General features: G+C 38.9%; 2 protein-coding genes across 3 annotated transcripts in view; one reads left to right on the top strand and one right to left on the bottom strand.

Moving 5' to 3' along the window:
- Positions 1-11352: 11352 nt before the first annotated feature.
- MCEE (methylmalonyl-CoA epimerase) lies at positions 11353-21453 on the bottom strand. Its single transcript, XM_075208111.1, has 3 exons — positions 21349-21453; positions 17128-17468; positions 11353-11816 (listed from the first exon to the last, which is right to left on the bottom strand). Exons 1-3 carry the CDS (start codon positions 21374-21376, stop codon positions 11664-11666), a joined length of 522 nt encoding a protein of 173 aa, XP_075064212.1. The 5' UTR covers positions 21377-21453; the 3' UTR covers positions 11353-11663.
- A 318-nt stretch (positions 21454-21771) lies between these two features.
- FAN1 (FANCD2 and FANCI associated nuclease 1) overlaps positions 21772-24936 on the top strand; it is a 59540-nt gene continuing 56375 nt past the window's right edge. For both annotated transcript variants that reach the window (XM_075208112.1, XM_075208115.1), the window contains exons 1-3: positions 21772-21865; positions 23372-23510; positions 23832-23931. The gene's annotated coding sequence lies outside the window, so the exon portion shown is untranslated. The remainder of the gene's footprint in view (positions 21866-23371; positions 23511-23831; positions 23932-24936) is intronic.

Raw genomic sequence — 24936 nt, forward strand, 5'->3', positions numbered from 1 at the left:
TGTGTATGACTTATAAACCTTAAGTCATCAATCACTTGACTTTCACTCAGCCAAAAAATGTTTTCTCTCACACATGTAAAATATGGAATAAATATTGATTTAAAGTAGTGCCAGTTTTATAGTACGTACTTGAGCCCTGCCATTTGCCAGAACAAAGGATTGCTATGGCCTTACCTGATCTACAGGTAGAGGCGCTATCTGAACCTTTACCTGTTTATGGATATCAAAAGTCCTGTCTTTGTAGGAGAGTGTGGTGATCTGGGTCCCATACCTTCAAAAGGACATTATGACCTATCCTTGGAAGTAGCTTCCTATCTGGACCACCTGCTGTTTAAGTACCAAGTTGTAGACTTTAAATCAGGACAGGAACCCATATGTAAGGCATGGCCATTTCCATCATGCAAACTTTTTAATGCAATGGAATAACGTTAACGATTTAAATATATTGTTAGTAACCTGGATTATGGAACATGGATTATATACTCAGTGGCCGCTTTATCAGGTACACCTGCTTGTTAATGCAAATATCTAATCAGCCAATCATGTGGCAGCAGCTCAATTGATTAAAACATGCATATATGGTCAAGAGGCTCAATTGCTATTCTTCTCATCCAACATCAGTGCCTGACCCCATAAATGCTCTACAGAATGAAAGGGCAGAAATTCCCTTAGAAACACTCCAACATCTTGTGGAAAGCCTTCTAAGAAGAGTGGAATCTGTTTTTATATATATATATATATATATATATATACACACACACACAAACAAATGCATAAATATTTACCGTAAGTAAATACAAGCATCACAGGTACCACCTGAAATTACAAAACTTTCCTGAGCAGAGATAGTAAGGTTAGTATTACAATATTACAATTACAAAGCTCGAGGTATTCGAGTTTCACTTATTGCACTAACCAGAATCTGGACCCACCCTTCTTAATCTATGCCTAGATTCATACCACACAGACCAGATTTCGTGATATTTGCATTCTGCCCATCTCACAGTGTAAGTGTATCTCTCATGATCCATAGTGTCGTTTACCAAGGCCTTCCATTTATAAAGATCTGGTTTTACATTTGCAAGCCTGTTGCACGCTATGATAAATTTGGCTAGAGTTAAGGCTATAAAAACAAATTTGTACAGAGGTACACTTAAGTTGTCTTCAAGTGATATACCAAATAGGCATGACTTAGGCTAAAAAGGGGGAATCCCTGGTACAACCTCACCAATATACTTCCATACTCTACTCCAAAAAGCAAGCATCCCCTGACAGTACCATAATAGATGCCAGAAATCACATCCTAGCAACCCACACTTAGGGCAGGTTTGTGTTCTGTCTCCCGTCCATAGCTGCCAAGGACATAGGAGTGTGATATACTCTGTGTAAAATATAAAAATGAATTTTTTGAAAACAGACACAAGAAGTGGAAAGTTTTATGCTTTTTAGAATATGACACCACTCTTCCTCTACAATTATGCCAATATTGGATTCCCACTTAGCTTTCAGAGGTAATAAGCTATTGCAAGTTTGATGATAGTTAAGTTCCGCATACACAGATGAAATGACTCTACGACCTTTCATATTCTCTAGTAGCGATCTGACTGGAGAAGTTAGTAGTACGAGGGGTGTGTTTCCGAACTGTGATAGGGTAGCATGTCTGATTTGCAAAAAACGAAAAAATGCCCTATGAGGGACCTGAAAATCTCTTTTAAATTGTTCAAAAGATTTGAACAGACTTGCTTCGTAGAGGTGGCCCAAAGAGGACACCCCTAGATGACGCCAAAAGCAATCCCCGCTCAATTTACATAGTTCAAGTAGGGCATCGTTATATCAGATCGGAGTGTCTGCATCTAATCCATTCCCCTCAAGGATTTTGTGTGCCATGTTCCAAATCCTAATGATAGGGGCATCTGATCTACGAAACCAACCCATCAAAAGTACCTGCACTGGGGTAAATTGAGGCCCCACCCGCTCACCAATAAAGCCCAACAAGGAGCAATTTTCACTACCACTCAACCATTCAATCAAATGTGATAACTGAGCCGCCATATAATATAGTTTGAGAATAGGCAAAGCTAGACCGCCTTCAAACTTGGACTTACATAAAAATGACCTCATCAGCAATTTCAGGACCCGAGATGTTAAATTGGATTTTATTTTTATTTATTTTTTTCAGGTGCAAAAGATGTCCCACCAGGGGCGGGCTGGGCCGAGGGGTAGGGAGGCATATGCCGGACAAAGACATATTATTTTGGGCCCCTCCCTCCGGACCAGCCACCCTCTCCCGTTGGCGCTGCGGATACTAACGATCCGTCCCCCCTCCCTCCCACTCTGTGTGCTGTTCTTGTAGTCACATGGGATGCGCACCACGTGACTGGTGCCATCCCATGTGTGAAGAAGAGATGAAGAAACTTGCGCGTGTGCAAATGAAACCAAGTAAGTGAGGGGTTGCGGTATTATTATGTGTGTGTGTTAGCATATGAATGTAGTGTGTGTGTGTGTGAGGGGGCAGCATATGTATGTAGTGTATGTGTGAGGGGGCAGCATATGTATGTATTGTGTGTGTGAGAGGGCAGCATATGTATGTAGAGTGTGTGTGTCAGCATATGAATGTTGTGTGTGTGTGTGTGTGAGCATGAATGTAGTGTGTGTCTGTGTTAGCATATGTATGTAGTGTGTATGTGTGTGAGGGGAGCAGCATATGTATGTAGTGTGTGTGTGAGGGGGGCATCATATGAATGTAGTGTGTGTGTGAGGGGGGCAGCATATGAATGTAGTGTGTGTGTGAGGGGGGCAGCATATGAATGTAGTATGTGTGTGAGGGTGGCAGCATATGAATGTAGTATGTGTGTGAGGGGGCAGTATATGAATGTAGTGTGTGTGTGAGGGGACAGCATATGAATGTAATGTCTGTGTGAGGGGGCCAGTATATGAATGTAGGGTGTGTGTGAGGGAGGGGGGGTCTCAATATAATGTGGGAGGTAGGCTATTCATTTAATTGTGGAGTGCAGGTGGTTGGTAATTATTGGGTGCTATTTTATTTGTGGGGTGATGGTGGGGCAATTTAATTTAATAGTGGGGCCATGAATTTATGATGGGGTAATTGGACCTTTAATTTAATTCTGGGGTGGTTTGGGAGCTATTTATTGATTGTGGGCTGTGTGGGGAAAATAAGGTCTATTTATTAAATGTGATTATGTATTAATTAATGCCTGTGATTGTTGTGGGAAATGGTTATATTTGTTAAATGTAAACGCTATTTAAATTATTGCTGGGGCTGTTTGGAGGGAGGGAAATAGATTTATTTATTAAATGTGTATGCTGTTAATTTAATGTCAGGGCTAGTTGGAGGGAAATAGATCTATTTATCAAATGTGAATACAATTATTTTAATGTTGGGGCTGGAGGGAGGCCTAATTATAAAACGTGGGTGCTATTTTGATTTAACATCGAGGCAGGTTGGAGTTTTCTATATCTCATGTACCCATTTTTTTCTAAATAGGGCCCCCAACATTCCAGGATCCAGACAAGCAGCAACTAATCAAAAGACACCAGCAGCCACAAGTGGTGAAAGTGACAAGAACAGGTAGGAGAGAGCAGGACAGTCTGCCAACTGTCCTGAATCTGTGGGAGCAGTCCCGAATTTGGGTGACTGTCTCGCTTAGTCAGGATTTGGTCTGACTGGAAGGACAGTTGGGAGGTATGCCCTGCTTCACACTGTACAACTCATGAAGGCAGAACTGCGTACACTTAACTGTAGTGCACACAGTATTGCCTGTGTATTTGTCTAAAATTAAAGCCATGTTACATCATAGAACACCCCCAGCTAAAGTACACTCTGGCCCCCCAGCTCTGGGTCAGGGTGTCAGATTAACACCTAGTGCTCTGCTCCTCCTCCCAGTAACACCCCATATATTATTTGTTTTAGGTTAACCCTAAAACAAATAATAACCTTATTAGTATAAAGTGCAATGAAAAAATCAAGCCCTTTTGCTGGCAAAAACATCAGTGGGTGTATTTACTAAACTGCGGGTTTGAAGTGGAGATATTGGCTATAGCAACCAATCAGATTCTAGGTATCATTTATTTAGTACATTAGACAAAATGCTAACAACAGAAAACCCACAAATATTGGGCGCTAGGTATCGATCTTAGAAATGTAGACCAGCAGCGTCACTAATAGGTTCTGGACCTATGTAGACAGAATATACCAAAAAGGAAAAAATAGGAGCGCTAGGTATACATTTTAATAAAAAAGTTTTATTAACCATTAATAATATAAACAGTGAATATATGGCTATAGACACCGAAACACAAATATATACAGTATGCAAGACTATCATAGATAAGTAATCTAATAGAATTCAAAGAGTAAAAGTTTAACACCATAGAGGATTGTCAATATATATGAGTGTGGAAATAATGCTCATTGAGGACCTAGATATATAAAGCCCATACTGATAGATCCAGGGTTTTATAGATGTAGAATCGCCTGAATGCAAAAAGATTCCAATCTGTGGAATTAAATCTCAAAGTCCCTTATACAGGATATGTTCAGATATCCCAAATAACTAATAGGAAAAGGTTCCTCTCTCTCAACTGATTCTTGGGCACAGCTGCGTGTGCATGTTCAGGAGATCGTAGTTCTCACTAAGCATGAATAATGCAAGTCCCGTATAGTTAGAAGGAGAAATTCACCTGATGTTCTTTCGGTCCTGTCAGTCCGGCGCATGCAGCGCTTACGGAGCTTCCTTTCCACCACTTTAGCTGACAAATAGCAGCAAAATGACAATCCGTACTTAAGGTGTGGAGTCCCTGAGGTCTCAATGGCCAAAACTCGTAAAATCATTCTACAAAATGACAGCTAGAATCTGATTGGCTGCTAAAGGCAACATCTCCACTTTCAAACCCGCAGTTTAGTAAATACATCCCCAGGTTTTTAAAGCAAAAGGGCTTTTGGCATTTTGATTAATCAGCCCCAATGTTCAGTACTGTAATAAAACATTATTATATAATCCATTGCTATAAGATTTATACCCCCATTATAATCAGCCAGGTATGTGTAAAAATAAATTAAAAAAATAAAGTCCTGGAGGGAGAAGGAACATATAAAATAAAATGCAATATAAAGTGAGGTTTGTTTTTTGCTGCATTATTTGTTTTCATTATTTAAGATTTATCAGTTATAATAATAAAGTATCGCTGTCTTAAGCAACAGTACAATAGCCTTTTTTATATTGATCAATATATATTGTACCGAAAACCCACTTTAAGGGTGAGCTGCTACTTATGGGCCAGTGCAATGTGCTTGTCTCCCGGGCTAAAGTCTGCCAGCCAGCCCCTGTGTCCCACCCTTTGATCATCAGCGCAGAACTTTGTAGTATTAAAAAAAAAAAAAAAAAAAAAAAAATGATCTTCAGAGTCTCCCTTTTAACCCAAAAGGGAATCAGGCACCGGCTAATGCATTCATTCTTCATTCTCTGCCTGAGAAGGGGTACAATCCTAGCCCTGTGTATATTGTGGCTCTGGCGATTCAACTCCAGGGTGATAGGCTTGGGTAAATTGTTGGGGAGCAGTGTGCCATTCACCTCCCTCCCAATGATGTTATCTCAGCCAGGCAGTATGCTAAATTATCTGTGCATCAGCTGCTCATAATTCTTATACAGCAATGAATAAATAAATAGCTTTAGTTCATATAATTTCTCACTGTTTTTCAGTGCAGTGCTCTTCATAAAAGTTCTCTCTCTTATTTGAAGTTTGAAACCCTCTTTGTGTGATTACATACGTGAAACAATTACGCACCCTAAAGGGTCCCACGCACCCCTCAATTGGCAAAGAAAACCCTGAAGAAATCCTGAGCGCAAAAACTCTGCCTCCGCTATCTATCCAGCCAACGGGTGAGGCTTGGAAACACTATAGGGGAAGATGCCTTACCGAGCTCCAATTGGTGCAGAGCTCCCTGCCCCACCCCCTCTTGCTGGTCTATCACAGTTTGCGGCTGCATGGGGCCCGCCACGGAGCGAGCAGGCATGCGTGAAATTGCACGTGCCACCTCGTCTACAATGTCTCCTGCTAAAGGCAAAACATGTTACAGTGTGCCAGGCCTTCCTCACCATGGTGGTCGCCTTCTGGCCGCCGAAACAGCGTCAACACGCCCCTCATCCGTCACGTTATGCCATGCCTAAACGTCCTTGAACCCGAATATCAGATTCGGGTGGCCGTCATATTTTGACCTGAACTCATCATACGCTAGCCAGATACCCGTGCGAGATGAAGCATATTTCCCATGTATCATTTGAAGGTACTTCAGCACCTCCATGTACTCCGCGGGGCGAGACTCCAGGTAACATGCCATAAACAAATATGCTCCACTCAACCAATTCTTGTAACTTTTAAAAGTATGTGAAGATAAGGACAAGGGGAATGGGAATGGTTGCACCAATTGTTAAGGAGTGATTATACCCTTCTAATAAAAAAGTTTTTTGGATGGTTATATCATATTTTAAGGGGTGCATCAAAAACCTCTAATTATGTAGAGAAAAGAAAACTGGTTTGGTAAGATGCACTAAATACTCCACTTAATTAAATAGTCCAAAATTGCTAGGGATTCTCCAGTGTAAAACTTAACCTTTATTAAATTAATATTAAAAAAAATTAAAAAAGCGAAATATCCAACAGAATAAAATAGATTAATGGAGATGTAAACTAAATGCTGGTCACATCTCATAAGTCTCAAGTTCACAAATCATATGGGGCAATTGAATTAAGTACAGTCTCAATATATAGTGACTGTTGTAATGATCCCTCTAGAAGATGTGATAGCGGTCCAAATATACGACGTAATATGACTGTATAAACAGACTTGTAGAAAATCCTATAATGGTGGGTTAAATGTTCACTAGATATAACTCGTATAACACTGCAACTATAGTATCAATTATGGCAGAAATATCACCTGTGGACTACTAAGAACACAGATGAGTTAAATGTTCACTAAATAGAACTCTTATAACACTGCAACTATAGCATCAATTGTAGCAGAAATGTAACCTGTGAGCTATTCAGAACACAAGGAGATATTGTAGTGAGGCAGACAGAGTTTAAAGAATCTGCAATCTGGGACTAATGTGTCCTCATACTGGTATTCTAGGTATGTATGAATAGAATAACTGTCAGTTGATAATAGCGTATAACCAATATAAAACCCAAGATATCCAACCTAAAGTCAATCAAGGATCAAATGCAACGGGGAGTGTCACGCTTTTTAGTTATAAGGAAGAATACTCCGACAACAATTAAAAGGATATCTTCTTATTGAGATTGCTAAACATTATATTATGATGTGTTAACCATATTACGGCACATCTATATATTCCCCGCTCCGTGTATAGAAATTGTAAAACGGAGATTACATTGTTAACTTCATATCTCATGCATAGGATGTTAATCATTCATAATACAATCACTCAGATTGCTGGATAATTGGAGAATGGATACTGTGCGAGATACGTGATTAATTAGTATATTGTTTTGTTATCCGTATCTCTAGAGAAAGCTACTTATAAACTGCTTGTTCATATAACCATAAGATTGTCAGTCTTAAGTTCAAATGAAATCTGCTAAACTAATTGGCTCTTTCAGAGTATTAGCCACTCATTAACCACAGAAAACACAGCAGTACTAACGGCCGTGAACAAGCAGATTACCAGCGAAACGCGCGTCGGTTTCACTGGTCACATCTCACTTGAAATTGTCCGATATTATTAATGCAGTCCAAATATCAATCTATAGTGATAGACAGACTTATGCTACCCACCCTGTGAATCTAACACAAACTGGCAAGTTGTATATCTGCCGTATTAGTTACAAGCTTATCAGCGCTTAGTACTGCCGTGTTTTCTGTGGTTAATGAGTGGCTAATACTCTGAAGGAACCAATTAGTACTTGAATTTTACTTGGTATACTGTCAAAGAGCCCTTTAGTTTTAAGAATCATGGCTTCAATAGCTCATCTCTACTATTTAGCTATTAAGCAGGTGGTCTATTAATGAAGAATTCAGAATCCAATCAGACAAACTTAGGAGTGAAATAATGTTTCCCTTCAAGAGGAGATATCTGGAAGTAAAATATTAATCAAACGAAAACTACCAACTGAAGGGCTGTATTGAGAAACTGCAATTCAGTGCAATATTATACACACTATAAACACACATACATACTATAAACTCAATTCTCAGAGGTGCAAATCTCTACCACTACATTCTTCTAAGATCTTTACTCTATTATGAGATTTTCACTCAACGTCCACAACCTGCTCCCTGGACCCAGATCCCTCAATGTTCCTCAGTTCCCTCTCTCCCAATACTTGCTAACACCATGTTCATCTTTTTAACAATTCCCTCTCCACCTTCAAACATGCTCTGATCTCCCCCATTCTCAAGAAAACCCTCTCTTGGCCTTTCTTCTCACATTTCACTGTTGCCCTTTGCTTCCAAAATTCTTGAACAACTTGTCTTCAATTGTATGACCAGCTATCTCACCTCTTCTTCTTGACTTCTCCATGTTTGAGTTTATTACTCTCTCTTCTTTGACACCCTTCATTTCTTTGGTCTTTGTATCACTGTCCTCTCCTGATTCACCTTCCACCTCTCTAGCCTCTGTTTCAGCGAGTCTACTTACGATTGCTGCTCCCGCCCTTCTCCATCGGTTGGTTTTTTAATCGCAGCTTTTATACCTGTACCAGAGCTAGCTGCAATTGCAAGCTCATGACTATACATTTATGTGCTACCGTGCCCACTTGTATTTATATATTTATTATGTTTAATTCATGTTACATTGTTTATTGCATTCATGCATGTTTTATATGCAAGATTGTCTGTCTCTACAGGATCTACGACACCCTTTAAATAAATGATGAAGATCTTCGAGTTCCGCTTCTACTTTGCACTTCTTTGGTATGCCTTTCTGTATTGCATTTGTAAAGTTTTCTAGAAGTTATAGTTTTCGAATAAAGATGGAATGACAGCAATCAATTTATTCTGCTCTGTGGTGTTTGGGGTAGGACTGGGAATCCTTAAGGACAAATTCAGCGGGCAAAAGGTGTGATATTTTATGGCCACATGCAGAATAAAGCGAAAGTTCAGTGGAACAGTCTGTATTTTCCATCATGCTGTACTTAAAAATAAGAAAATAACGCGTTACTGTCAAATAATGTTCTGTGTCTTTGTACACAATAAACATTTTACAACATCCTTGTTTAGTCAACTATTATACCCACTGTCAACTCCAGCAGAGCTATAATCAGAATTAAACAACAAGGTGGTCATATTCTGTTTTACAGAAAGCCTGATGCAAGAGCTTGTTCCACTAAACTAGAATGTGATAATGTTGTCAGGCATATAAGCTGCCATAGTCAGCTATAACAAAGATCTATACCAGTGTTTACCAAACCCTGTCCTCAGGGACCCCTAACAGTGCAGGTTTTCCAGGTCACAAGTGAAATACTTATAGCACCTGTGGATCTTTCAAAATATGTGTCAGTCAGTAATGACTACACCTATGCTCCAACAAAGAGATATGGAAAAAAGAGGATTTTTATACTTACAATAAATCCGTTTACAAAAATAGCCTCAATAGCCTCACCTTCCTCTTCTGATGATCTCTCAGAATCAGAGAGGGATAGGAGGGGATTGGAAGACCGAGACCTCTTATTTCTAGTAAATACCGTTCTTGGTGCTTCTAGAAGGCGGTTTAGTGTGTCTAAGCCTCTTACCAAGGATGAGGACCAAGCTGGTTCTCCGGAGGAAGAGTTTGGGTTAGTGGGCAGTGAAGATGTTCCCACCAAAGGTATTTCCGATGTCACTGCGGTCGCTGGCATCCCTGTAGTCACAGGGAGGGCAGTTTCTCCCATAGCTGTGGGGAGGACAGCAGAAACTGCTGTTAGCCCTGTAGGCTTAGTAAGCAGTGGGACAAGTGTAGTAACCGACTGCTCCAGGGAAGATGCCCCTACGGCAGTGATAGCCTGGGCCTGCGTAGAGAGTGTCCCTGCGTCACAGTCAGTACAAAGTGCCCCCGGGTCCTTTTGTCCAATAGGCAACTTAACTTTGCATTTTGAACATGTGAAATATTTTGTCAAAGGTGCTTTTCCTTTCTCAGACATATTTTTAAGAGGAAAACACACTGAAGTAACAGAATGCAGTCACACAAGGTATAGTGTGAATTATATATTCACAAGAATAGTAAGTAATCTCTAACAGACATGCTACATCTTGTAACAAACAGTATGAGAAAATGCAAGTTGGCCAAGTAGAGTCTAATATACATATAATCTATCAGCAACACAAAAACCAAGCATATAAGGATAAGGAGGAGAGGAGTCAGTCAGTAGTGTCCCCTGAAGTGCTGAGATGAGTCTGCAGTCTTCCTGGGCAAACTCTTGGAGCCAGCAGGGAGAAGCCACTGTGCAACAGAACGAAGTGGGGAGCTCTAAACAGCCTAGCTCCGCTCCCTCCACCCCCACCAAGGACTTCTGATCTGGCTCCCAAACTGCGGCTGCCTCTGTTATTTTTCAGGCCACTGCTGTTTGTCCTCCGCTGTTCCCGGGCTAAGCCCGATGTCTGCAGTCTAAAGCTAAGATACCCCCACTTTACTGAGGAGGGAACTTGGACTGGCCCCGCAAGATGGCGCCCACCATCGCTCCGAGTACCAGCACTCTATGTCTGTCAGGCAGCGCCGGTACTTGGGAGGCTTGAAGTGTGACAGCGGCTTCATAAGCCACCTGTCAGCACTAAACACTGCCAGTGCTGTCAGTGAGAGCCATCAGCAAAGTGTGGCTGCATAACAGGAGTGTGTTCTCTATAGGTAGAACACACTCCTAGCATAAGAACAAAAGAAAACTTCCATTAAAAAATAATAAAATAAAAATGAGAAATAAAGTAAAACTCTAGCATTGAGGATTAGGCCCAATTCCCTTGGGCACTTAATCTAAACTGAGGAGCTACAGGGGGTTGCAGAGGGGAGGGGTCAGTCAACTATTAACTATTTAAGTTCCAAGTTCACACTCCCTTTATACAACCCCATGGCAGCAGTGTCCCCCAGATAGGATGAAAGAGAAACAAGCACTGGTAGGACTCCCTGAGGACTGGGTTTGGGAAACACTGATCTGTACAATGAATACAGTATATACTCATTTTTATTCAAACATACCTTTTTCTTTGTTTTGGCAATAGCATCCCTTTAAGTAAACAAAGCAGAAAGAGTCCAAGATTTACTTACCTGACACCAGTGGTAAATGAGCTTGTTACATTAGTGCAGAAAGAAGAAAGACTGGAGACTACCAAAACAAGGTTAAAAGGATCTACTTCATACCAAATCCATATTTGTTTAATATTATATACACTAGTTAGAAGCTCTTTGAAGTATTTTACATCAAGATGTAAACACAAAGTCAGAGGAATATTATGTAATAAGGGCAGTTGGATAAAGATATATGGACCACAACTTTTATTGCACTTATTAAGAGAATCAATAATTTAAATGTAGTACACAAATTCAATCATAGGCAGGAGAATTTGATTTGATCTCTTGCGCCACAGTCAACTGTACTAGTTTCCCAAATATGCCCACTTGAGTTTGAATTTAGGTGTCAATATTTTTATTGCATTAGGCTTCCTCCAGCTCCACAAGAACCCCATCACAGTCTTTTGGGTGCAAGAAGACAACTGGTTTTCCATGTGCGCCTATTTTAGGTTCTTCACTCAGGACCCTAATGTTTTTCTTTTTCAGATCTGACATTGCACTTTTGATGTCATCAACCTATGAAGAAAAATAATGGACAGGTATTAGAATTATATAATTTCATGTGGTAGAATCCAGCTTCCTGAAAATATTTCATCTCGAAATATTTGCTTAGGACTTTCAGATCTGGTCAATGTTGTCCAAATGTAAGCCTTTAAGCCACAGCTTTCAAAGTTAACACTGTGATAAAAGATAAAATATGGGCTCACATCCTCAAATTAATATCATTGTTTGCAAACAGTTACTCAATTCCCTACTGTGATAGGAATTGAGTTTCTGTTGTATTTCAACCCTACTATGATATGGTTGAAATACAACAGAAAATTATAAGCTTCCCTACAAAACTAAGGGTTATCTGCAAGCAACAGTTTTGCAAAGTAAATCAACTAATAGGAGTTATAACTGCTTGGAAAAGGAGAGACGTGTCACAGTGGCTGAAGCCTTCAGCGCACAAGTAGATTATTTGGAAACACATTTGCCATATGCTTATTTTTCCACGAGAAGACAGGATAAAGTTAATAATTTTCAAATCACCTAACCACCAATTAGGGACTACAAACTAAAAATGTGTGTATATGAATGGGTAAGAAGTGGACAGATGTCACTAACATGAGGTCCCTAAGAATACACTGAGTTGATGGATGGCCCACAGGTTGTGTATTGGAGACCTAGACCAGATCTTCCCTGCATTCCAGCAAATATATGTAGATGTTGTAGTAACTGACATATAACAGAATAATGGAATGACATATTAGGTTAACTGTGAAACATTCAGCACTATAAAGTTTGATATTAATAGGATTCATACTATTAATAAAATCTGTTATATTCCTCAAACAAAATAACAAGTACAAAGCTAATTTGTGGAAATGTGATCAGAGAATGCTCAAACAGACAAAATGCTTCTAAACTAAAAACTTCTAGTCAAAAATTATACTTGAAAAAAAACAAAAAAAACTGAATAAAGAAAATTAATCAACAAGGGTTATAACAGGAACATTACAATTAGAATCCACATTCTAAAGGAAGTGGGTTTTCGCCAAGAAACAGATCTGAAATCCGCTCATTTACAGCATCAAGCCCACACTGTGTTTGGGAACTAGCCAGCTCTTTTTATTCTGAAAGAAAAAGGAAGTGTCCAAATCTTACAGCAAGCTACACAACTACTAAAACTTACAGAAATATTGAAGGGACAGGTCTCCAATTCACTCCCTCATACCCATCTATCCCCTCGCCCACAAATCTCTATTCTTTATCCAAGAAACAACTTCTCCCGTCACACCTCCATCAAAAACTCTCTCACTCCCACAGGTGTGCAGTTTGCATCTCCTCCCTCCACAGTCTTCTCTAGTCGACTTCTTTATCATCAATTCCACAGCCTTTATTCTCATAACTCAATTATTTTCAATACCACCACGTTCCTTCGCCCCAATTTCTTTTTTCTTCCTTCAACAAGAGGCAGCCCCAGGAAACGCTCCATGCTGCGGTAAATGCAACTTTCTGGCTGCACTGATTGCAGCAATATAAGTTAGTGTCTCCAGTTTCTGTTTAGGCACTGTGGTTAGTAGAGAAGAAATCAACAACTCCGTCTCTGATAACACAGGTACCAGACCAGAGGTAATGTACTGAAGGTCTCCCTGTGGCCTGGGGGCAATCTGCTGGGCAACATGGATCTAAATACTTCCAATTATCCACTTTCCTAACTTAGACCCACCACTCAGGATAAACATAAGAATTTCTCTTTAGAAAGCTGAATTGAAGAGGTGCATGAGCAGACTATAGCAAGGTCTAAATTTGTAGATAACCATACCATATAATCCTAAATGTGTTCTTTACTGAAATTAGTGGCCATCATATCTATAAATTTATTCCAGAATTGGACAAATAAAGACCCTCAATACTCTACATGTTAATAACATGTAAAAATAAAGATATGCTGCCCTCTACTGATGGAAAATAAATAGTTGACAGCTAGAAGGGAAATCTAAATGAACCTGATTTACTTATTTTAATTGTATTTGTTAAACAGATTAAATAAACATATCTCATCCCTAGCAACTCATTAGGCTACTGACCATAGTGAACACCTTGTAAATACAGTGTATGTATTTTTATACAATATGTTCAGTATTGCTGCGGCAAGACTGATTTTCCTTGCAAATCGTTCTTCCTCTGTTGAATCACTCTATGTCTCTACACTGGCTGCCTGTTTTGTACCGAATCCAATATAAAATACTTTTACTAACCTACAAGGCCATCAACAAAGCTGCACCAACATACATCTCCTCTCTTGTCTCAAAATATCTCCCAACTCGGCAACTCCGTTCTACACAAGATCTGCGTCTCTCATCCACCCTCATTACATCCTCCCATTCCCGGTTACAGGACTTTTTTCGGGCTGCAACCACTCTATGGAATGCTCTCCCTCGCACAGTAAGACTCTCCTCTGGTCTACAAACTTTCAAGCGTTCTCTGAAAACCTACCTCTTCAGACAAGCTTATAATATTCCCCAGCCACTGTCACGGTTACAAACAGAAGTACTGCTAGGAGTCACGAATATGGTGAAAACACTCTGTGTTTATTTGCAGACAAGTATAAATAACAGGTAGTCAGGAGTAGTGGTAATTACCAGGTGCAGGCTGATGCAGGAAATAATATAAATGTCCAGAAACAAGCAGGTACACAGCTAATGCAGAGAAGCAGGGGTATGAACAGATTCCAGGCAGCATGAACCAGAGGAGCAAGGCAGGAGGAAGAATCCACAGGTAACACAGGATATGACATCAGAATAGGACAACAATAACCAGCCATGTGTGCTGGGAGTGACAGGTATATAAAGGGAAAACCACACCCAGGTGCATGGGATAATTGGTGAACATGAAGGTTAACCCCTAATGCACACAATGAGGCACAATAGCAGCACCTCTGGTGAATGGAGGTACTGCCAATACAAATATAATAATAAGGACAAAAAGGCAGGAGCTGCCATGCAAAGCAGCATGTAATGCATAAGCTGTAGGCAGATCGTGACAGCCACCCTCTTAACCTTGCTACCTTTAGCCTGTTACACAATTTTTACACAAGAAAACTACCCCGACCAACATTGTTGTGTGACGGGATCATTTAGCTTATGAGTCACTTTTACCTTTGCAGTCTGGCTGGGCCAAAATGCATAATGTAGACTTAACCTCATGTGTCAATCTCCCATTGTCCCATAGATTGTAAGCTTGCGAGCAGGGCCTTCTCACCTCTTTGTCTGTTTTACCCAGTTTGTTTATTAGTTTATTATGTTTGTCCCCAATTGTAAAGTGCTACGGAATATGTTGGAGCTATATAAATAAATGATGATGATGATGATTGCTTCTATGGAAATCATCTCACAACAGCATGTTCTAGCAGCAATTGGCATAAAGACAAAATTGACTCTCACTGAACAACTAAATGCTCAAATTTAATAAGTGACAATTTTACAATGATTAAAATACTGCATTACTTAATTTGTATTAGTTAATTGTGATGTGTGTTGCTATGTTGTGTGGCAGTTTGTGTGTTTCTATGTATATACTGTAGTTGGAAATATATGGTAGAAGAGGCATCAGTACAATTTAAAGGACATGTTCACTTTTTTCCTATTATGTTAAGAACAAATGTGCCATATGCATTATTTCATGAATGTGTTAATTTTTATAAGAACAGCGCACAGCTTTGCAAGCCAAACATCTGCTGAGGTTCAGGATGTAGCCTTTTCTTACAGCAGCTGCAGGGCGGATCAAAGTGTTCTTTAGCGAGTGTGGGATCGACTCATTTTGCCTGACAAGATTATTTAAAGTGAGAATGAAGGGGTGGCATTCCCGGTTTAATAGGGGGCCCACAGAGCCTTTTTCAGTGGACTTGAATTGTATATGTCTGACCAGGATTCACCTTATATTTTCACTTGGATGCCTTTCTCATCTTCAAGGCATCTTCTATACAGAAGAGTACATTTCTAGGTGCATTTCAACTAATAAAAAAAAAAGACTCACAAAAGTCACATGCCCTCCTTCTTGCATGATTAATTCAAGATATAAATGAGGCTACACTGAATAGTACTTTAAGAGAAAAATAAAAAAATAATAAATTGAATAAAGGAGTTATCCTTAAGTGGTAGCAGGATATACTTTGCAGTGACATGTTTTCTGTTTGCACAATGCCCACTTCCAGCTGGACCTGTAACCATGCAAAAGCAGGTACAGATTAATTTTCCTGTTTCCAAAAATGGGATGTAGACATGCAGTTATGTTTGCACAACATAAATGCATCTGTGCTCTGCATGCTTTGGGCTTTGGTAGATGTCCTGTGATGTTTTCCACACACTGCTGTTTGTAAATGGAAATTTTTTTCAGTTTCCCTCCACATAATCATGCCTTTTTACTGACACTACCAGGTTCATACTACTAGAACAGGAGACTCTGGGCTGATACAGAGTCATCATGAGGAGTTGTTTCTGCTTTATTAGAGAGTGTTTTCCAACTTGTATTAATGCCTAATAGCGAATGCTTTTATTGCACATAAAATAAATGGATAAAAACATGCGCACAAGTATGATGTGTCTGGCATAAACCGAATGCGTATGCTGCCGGTCTACACAGATGTTAAGATGCATACGGCTCAGCACATCGGCTTAAATACACTATTTTTACATGCCACTTCTATGAGCGTAAATTACACCAAATTTGTACCAAACTCTACATCAGGCCCTCTATGCGGAGGGACATTCAAACAGAGTGCCGTCAGCTCCAGGGAGTAGAATGACCTGCAAAACTGAACATAAACCAGTGGCCGCTACTGATGTACTACGCAGATAATGTCTACAAAATACACAACCTGATTTAGATGTGTGAATGGGGCGCATCCTAGCCCAATGCTAAAATGAAGTGTAAAAATAGTATGTGTACAACAAGTTATTAGCACTTCATGCAAAAAAAAAAAATATAAGTTTGCATTTGCACCCTTTGACGTGCACCATAGTTTGCTTGGCTGCATATTCTCCACTTGGAAAATGTGCGCTTAAATGTAAATCAGCCCCAAAATGTACTATTATACCAATTCAATCTGATACTGATTTAGTGACGGGCACCTCATGTTTTATATTGCACTTAGAAAAATACTTAACCTTCATGATGCCAATGACAGTGTCTTCAAACAATTTAACTGGATCTAGTTCAGAATTATAAGCAGTGACAGTAAATTAGTTAATAAACACTTATATAATGCAATGTAATACCCAATTTAACCTGGTAGTTCTCTAGAAACGTTTTATATAGCACCTAGAAATATGTATATAAATACCTCAATGCAAATGTGATGCATTCCACCAGCCTTGTTTTTCTGCAGGAAGCCAGAGATTGGGCTGTTCTCTCCCAGTGGATGGAGGAGTTCCAGCTTTGTGTTGCCAAGTTCCACAAAAATGGTATATACCCCATGCTCAGGAAGGGGAACAGTCTCACTGACATGTGCACCCAAAACATTCTTGTACAGGGATTTGGCTTTTTCTAAGTCAGGTACAGCAATCGCTACATGATTGAGGCGCCCTAAACTCCACAAAGTGCTTGGCATCTTCTGAGCCAATGTTTGTGAAAATGACATATTCCTCTTTGCTTGGATGATACCATGAACTCTACAAATCAGACCTGTGAAAAACAGCAACATATATCTAGTTATTAAACTGGAAAAATCAGAACATGCTTAATGGTGCAAACAAAACAGGCATATCTGGCTATTTAAAAAGACACTGCTCCTCTGTACTCACCAAAGACATTAATGCTATTATAGCTACTTAAATCTGTAATCTGTATTATAAACAGGGAATGTTAGTTTCACATACGGCAATGCATGTTAAGCTGACCAACTCAATATTTGGTCATTCAGCCTAATCTTCAAGCAACTGGAACTGTAAGCAGTTTGAAATTTGGCCCTTTATTTATTTGGCCAATGGCCCAATTGACCAGGCAACTGGTCTGAGCCGATCACAGAGTACAAGGTACACCAGTTTTCTCCCCAGAAATTCTTGCCAGCCGGGTGGCATCAAGAAGTAGCTGGGTGGAGGCATTAGTAAAACTCTGCAATAATATTGAAAAATGTTGGAAGTTATTGCCCACACCTGTCAGGACTTGTCCGACTGGTGGTCAGTGGTCTTAACACAACTGCTGGCTGTAGTGCTCACATTGTGTCTGTTAAAACAGGAGAAACAACGATTGATTCTATTATAATAGGACTTTGTTGGGTTCCAAGAGCTGGGTGGTAAGTAAAAACAGCTGGGTGGAGCACCCAGGAAAGAGGTGCTAGGGATCATTTGCATACTAAGTGACTAATCACTTTCATGTCAACTTATGACCTCAAACCGGGTCAATAGATAAAACTGTCCAACTTGATATTTAAAATATGACTGCTCAATATTGATCCCATTTTAATTGTGGAGAACTTTGAAAAGAAGAACTGTCTATTTATGTCCAACTTAATGATGTCCTCTCTGGCTACCTGGGAATATCCTGACTCTTGTCAATAATGTGGCTTTCATCAAACAATTTAACTAAATCTAGTTCATTACGACATGTACTAGCCACAATATATGCTACTCCATTTTAATCCATTGGAGAAAGTAATACGCAAGAATTAAAAAAAATTGCCTAGCATGGTTTCAGGGCAAAAACGAGAAAGACTCAAGAAAATTGGACTGGAGTGCAACAAATATCCCACTACTTTTCACAGCCTGACTGTAAACACATAATGTAATTGGCTAATACTTTTAGTGCTATATATATATATATATATATATATATATATATAGTGTATATATGTGTGTTCAGTTTCCAACACATGGGCACCAACTTGCATCCATGGTCCTTCGCTCAGTGAATGCAGCTATAACATCACATGGAATAAGGATCATTTACACCCTATGGAGTAAATCATATATATGTATATATAATCATATATGTATAAGTTAACAAGATGCACACATGCATAAATCAGAATATTCATTAGAGTTCATCTAAACGCAGTACACTCATATTTAAACAATCCTCAGACAGGCAGTCTAGATATTCAGCGTCAATCAGAAAGTAGTTCTCAAGCTTGTACTCAGGCCTCAAAGGCAGTTCATAGTTTGTGATCTTCACACAGGAGCAGACGTTGAATAATTACAGTTGCAATAACCTTATATACCCCCTGTCTACCGGAGAGATTCACAAAATATAATTTTGGTAAGGACTGAGGTGAGGTATAAAAATGACTGCACTTGAAAGACAGACTGGGCCAAAATTATTAAACAAGTTAATTTTTCAAGAATAGCAATTTTCAAACCCAGAATCTGAGAACCAATGGTGCATTCACAACATTTTTTTCTAAATGTTAACGTAAAAGGTACTGCTGCAAATTATACTATGTCACTAATTCCCAACCAGTGTGACATAATGCCAGGCTGGATTTGTCACCAGGACTCAGGGATAACATGTAATCTCTTAAAAGAAGTTCAATATATGCAATGGAGCTTATATAAAAATTATATTTTAATTCTAAATCACACAAATTAACAGTAAATCACTTTGGTTTTCAAACATACTGATATTTTTATTTATGGTTTTATGACTTTTTTTAACATTGGTTTATCACATAAAAAATAAAATTGAATAGTGCATCATTTATAAATTTGTGACAATGAGAACTTTACAGACTTCCGGTGTCTGTCTTATGCCTTGTCCCGACTGCCATTATATGTACATTGTGTAACTATTCTGTGCAATAAAAATGTTGCAGACCCAAACCTTTACATATATTTATATAGTGCATAATTCTAAGTTCAACCCTTGTTCTTATTTCCAGAGACTAAAATCATGTGCACGAGTTGAAATAAAGAAAAAAAACGTACATTTTAAAATTATGTTGCAACTTTCTTTGCCCTAGTCTGAGAAAAGTTTATCCCAGCAATGGGTAACCTGTAAGACTTCAAAGGCTGCACATGCGGAACTACCCCCATTTCCCTTAAACCTTGCCAAATGCCCATCAGATGTTCCCCACTTTTACTTAGTGTTACAGCAGGAAAGGGCTGGCAAATTTTAGACCGGGGGGCAAGTCTCAACTCAGCAGTCTATTAGGAACATATTAGAGGAAAAAAATACAGGTGGCCCAATATCTCAGCCTAAGGTAGCCAACTATGGGACCGGCCCATGGGGCAGATGCCCTCGTCCACCAGCCCCCCAGCCCAGCCTGCCCCTGTGTTAGTTATTTCTTTAGCTACTTCTAGAACAGAGATTTGATGCAGGAGTCAGTTGGTTCTGGTCAGACTTATTCTCTGCTTTATATCAAAAGTAGAGAGTAAGTCTAATTGAGAGCAGCCAACTGGGTAAAGATTTGCGGGATGCTGAATGCCTGCAGACTGCCCACCTGTTGTATTCCCGTACTCTAGTTATTCTTTCCATCTTTGCGTTTCAAAAGTGAAGACACCCACACTGCAAAAGTAGCAAGTCTTCAAAATAACATTATCTTTACCAATACAGTAAAGTATCTAGCACAATGCAAGCACTGCATTTTCAGACAATTTGGTAGCAGGACAACTGTATATTCGGTAATCATTTAAGACTTTGTGGATTAATTTGTGCTATGTCAGCAGTACTGCCACTTGCCGTTTTTATTTTCCAGTTTTTCATGAAATTTGACCCCATTCATATACTGGTTTTAACTTATTGTAAAGTTTTATTTTGGAAGACAAAATAAAATCCAGGGAATAGGAGGTGTGTTTCAGTGTGATTTAGTCATAAAGACACCTTCATCATGCCTACCAGACCTTCCACCAATCAAACAGAAAGAGGGGTCCACCTATCATCTTGTGGTTCCTATGAATGGTCTGTGCATACAGAAGTTGTGCCACTCTAGTTTATCTGCAGACTGAAAGAACAAAGGAAAGAACACAGAAGTTTTCATGTTAAATTTATGTTATGTAAGTGCTCCCGAGTTTTAACTATATTTTGATAAAGAATTTTACCAGGAATTTTGTGTTTTTGACCAGTAATTTTCAGGAATTTTGAGATTGAAACCAAGAAATCCATAACAGGAAAGGCTGGTTACCTTCATTATTTGTAGCAGTACAGTTGTGTTACTGCAGGCATACAAATAAACACCAGTCCTGAAAAGCCAGAACATTTGTAGAAGAAAATACAACGTGGAAATTTTTTTATTTATCTGTGTGTGTCAGAAATATAATTTAAAGCCAGCGTTGCATACCAGAAGTACCATCACTTAAAAATGACCAAAGTGTAAACTGTCTTTTGGCAAATAAACAACTGGAATTGATTTAAAAAGCAATATAACAAGTTGCAGTCTTAAATACAATATATAGACAAAATACAAAAATGTTTCTCAGTGTCTTCTTTCCTTCTAGGTTGCACCCTTCATAGGGAATAACAAGACAGAATGCAAACACATTACCTACACTAAACATGCCACAAGCATATTATGCCATCTATAGTAAGAAGTGGCTCCTCAATACAGTCTGGATTAACAGATCTCTATTACCTGTCACCCTGAACATGGACGCCGCCATGTTGTTTACGATGCTTAAATAAAACTTTATTCCGACTGAAGCAATTACTATATTATGAACAAGCGCTTTCACTAAACGAGATAATACTTCCGCCCACGGATTTGGCTACGTCACTGATACGCATACTCGTTCGGCGGCCATCTTTAAACTGGGCAAAAGATGCAGCCCTAGAGTATCAGTGAATTTTGTAATAGATAGACTATACTACTACCTGCAAGAAAACACTCGGTTTTACCCTAACCGCAATGCATATTATTTCAACTAAAAGCCATTATAAAAACATAGTCTCACTATCTTAACAATATAGCTGTGTAAATAAGTGTGTGCATCTGCTTAATGCGCATCTTTTTTTATTTTAATTGCGGTGTTTGTATGAAACCTTTCTTATCATGTCAAGACAAGAGTAATGAAAAAATAAGCATTGTTGGTTAAAAAGGAAGACTGTCTTAGGAAAACTGGAGTATATTGAAGTCTAACCTGTGGGCTGAAGTAAGATCACATGATATTAATCTCTTGTGAGCATTCAGGCAGTAAAAATCATATATAATTCAAAACCAAGTTCTGGTCAAAATAACCTTTCAGGATCATGAAAATATCAAAATTGCATAACAAGGCTTCAAAGGTCTCATCACAAGGGGTCCTGCATAAGGCTCTTTAGACATGTATGGTGTGTGCTAGCCCAGTGTTTCTGCAGGATCCCTAACTGCATGTTTTATTTATCTCCATGCTTTAGCACAGGTGTAGTCATTACTGACTGATACGTTGCAACAGAGCCACAGGTGGTATAATTATTTCCCTTGTCACCTGGAAAACATGCACTGTTAGGTGTCCTGAGGACAAGGTTTGAGAAACACTGTTCTAGCCCAATATGGTAATATACTCCTATTAAGACCAGTCCCAATCCAGTCCACCCCATAGGACTGGAATTCAGGACCCAGGGATACATCATGGTATAATAGTTTTTACAAAGAACTTTGCATATGAACTTAAAGTTACATATAGCATGTGGCCACTATGTGTTTTCTCACCATTTTATATTGAATCTAATACTGTGCACCCAAAGAGATAGCATTTACAATTTGTGATCAATATAAATCCTGCATTTATGCTGAGTTCACAAATCTCTCCCTTCTATAATAATAATACTCATGAAAGTGACTTTGTTAAAGGACTATTACAATACTGAAGAAGTCACTCTCGTAATAAAACTCGTTCAGTGGTCCAATACAATACATCAAAGCAGTATCAATGGTGATATTACATTTAGAGAACTTTTTTATGTCTTTATATTTATTTGGTGGTTCCCCTTATACTAGCTGCATTGTTTTGTGTTTTCCTTTGTATTATTAGTCAGAGCTCCATAAAGGAATTTTTCTTTTTTTGTTTTTCTATTCTAAACATACCTCCTAATAGTCCCAGGAAAGTCCCAATTTGAGAGGACTGTCCTGCTGTTCCATATGTCGGCACTTTTGTCCCAACTTGTGGGAAGTTAGGAGCTATGTACCCAGTCACCTTGGTGAGCAGTAACTACAAGCACCAGATGCAGGTGCCTAGGGTGTTTGCGGTAATTCAAGGGTGTTTTAGTGGAGAAGAGGGAGTTTGTGGGCTACCTAGCACTTGATATGGCAGGTCCCTAGAGGGTGTGACCTCGCCTATTTTTGTGTGGGCATCTTAATAAAATTTCAGGTGTAAAAGAGGGGATTGTAGATAAATCTGGGGGACACATGAACCCTAGATATTCTGGGAATAATACTTATTTTGATTATAAGGACTATAGACTTATCTTATTCTTATCTCTTGATATATTATGCATTAGAAATTACAGCAGTTTCTTTTTCTTAATAATAATCTGAACATTGGCCATTTGTTTATAAAACTACCAGTTAGTTTTCTACATTAATGATGAAATTTTAGTAATTTTATTCCGTTCTGTGTCTCGGACAAGCCTCAGGTTTTATCATTCACACCTGTGCTATGGCTTTCTTTGTGTTTCAGTTGAGAACCTCAGGTGAGCATTTTGTCAGAATTTGCTGACCCCACATTCCAGAATGCCACACTGAATATTGGACAGGATTATTGATCCCACTGACTTTCACAACTCTGTTATTCGCACAAGCGACAATATAAACAACCGGTTAGTTTGAAATATGCAGCATTCTGATTTTCATATGACTTTACCTCTGATCTATTTGTCATCTTACAACATGTTTATAATCTGACTACTTCTAAGTACAACACTACACTAAGTGCAACATGTATTATACTACTATATACTCTAGTCTATATTATATAGTATGCAGATTCCTATACTAGTTCCATTAAATACAATGAAGTTTACAGTAACATCCTCAGCTTTCTCTGCTGGTCTATGATGTCATTGCTATCTGTCAAAGGCTCATTATCCTGCCATTGTACTGCTCACATGCTTCTTATGCACTCTTCATTTGGTTAACAGATATGAAGACATAGTAAAAATATCTGCCTGTTTTACAAGTTTATCTGCTGCCAAGTCTAACAGAGAATAAAACAGATGAAGAGACCGCCAAGAAAATAAGGTCTGTATCATATATCAGATATATCTGGATTCTTTGTGCAGGTCACTGTTTAAGAAGTTGTTTTCAGCACATTAAATATCATGTTATAATGGCATTTTTTTTCTGGTGAAGTCTTGGGCTCTGGAAAGAAATAGGTAAGTGCTATTTCAGAAGTTTGCTCATTAATTCCTGTTTGTATAGGCCCATTGATCGATAACATTATATATGTATTAGAATCTTTGTGTATTATATAAATATAATCTATAGTAAAGGGTGTACTTATAGCACGTATATATTTTTTTAGATTTACATTTACATTACCAGTGAAATATATGATACAAATAAAAGTTAAAGGAATATTGCATGTAAATGAAACAATAGGATTATAATTGGGTACGTAACTAGAAATGTGTGGGATCCATAGCAAACATTTTTAAAGGGGCACCTTCCCTTCACCTACCTTGCCAGGCTGTGCATTGTACTTCCTGCTCAGCGAGTAAGGTAACATCACAGTTCTTTTCTCAATGAGCACAACTGAATTTTGGAAATCTAGAATGCCAGCTCACGTGCACAACATTCTTGGGCTTCAATTGTCTTGTGATGTCGGTGGTCTCTCAGCAAAAAGCTCAGTACAGTCCCTGCTGACCAAGGACAGCGTGCTATTCTCCTCTGGTCTCAGAACCAGGCCCTGGTAGTGGCGCTCATCATTATAAAAGTACAGTATGCACAAGAGGATTTATGTGTGCTCATAATCATATGACCTTCAGTTATTTTGAGGGTGATGTACATGCAGTTTATTTTAAGCATTTATTTTAACAGTGGGCTAATGGGAATGCCAGATGAATTCATTATGCCTTTATATTGTACTCATCATCATTTTATAGATAAGATTAGTTGTATTATTCTTCACTGGAGAAAAATAATGTCGGGAAAACGCAAGTCAAGTGCTATGTCAGGGAGAGTAGATTCTTTATAACTTTAGTAGTTGTTGCTTGCTCTGCTAAATAAAACAGTTCTCACCAGAGC

The sequence above is a fragment of the Mixophyes fleayi genome, chromosome 4 (genome assembly GCF_038048845.1).
Source record: "Mixophyes fleayi isolate aMixFle1 chromosome 4, aMixFle1.hap1, whole genome shotgun sequence".
Classification (NCBI taxonomy): Eukaryota; Metazoa; Chordata; class Amphibia; order Anura; family Limnodynastidae; genus Mixophyes; species Mixophyes fleayi.

What these genes read in the sequence shown, in the direction of transcription:
- MCEE (XM_075208111.1), bottom strand. Translation starts at nt 21,376, where the DNA reads ATGGCGGCGTCCATGTTCAGGGTGACAG. An exon ending in GTCCATGTTCAGGGTGACAG is followed by an intron (nt 17,469 to 21,348) that starts GTAATAGAGATC and finishes TGTTTTTCACAG; the next exon opens with GTCTGATTTGTAGAGTTCAT. An exon ending in TGCATCACATTTGCATTGAG is followed by an intron (nt 11,817 to 17,127) that starts GTATTTATATAC and finishes TTTTCTTCATAG; the next exon opens with GTTGATGACATCAAAAGTGC.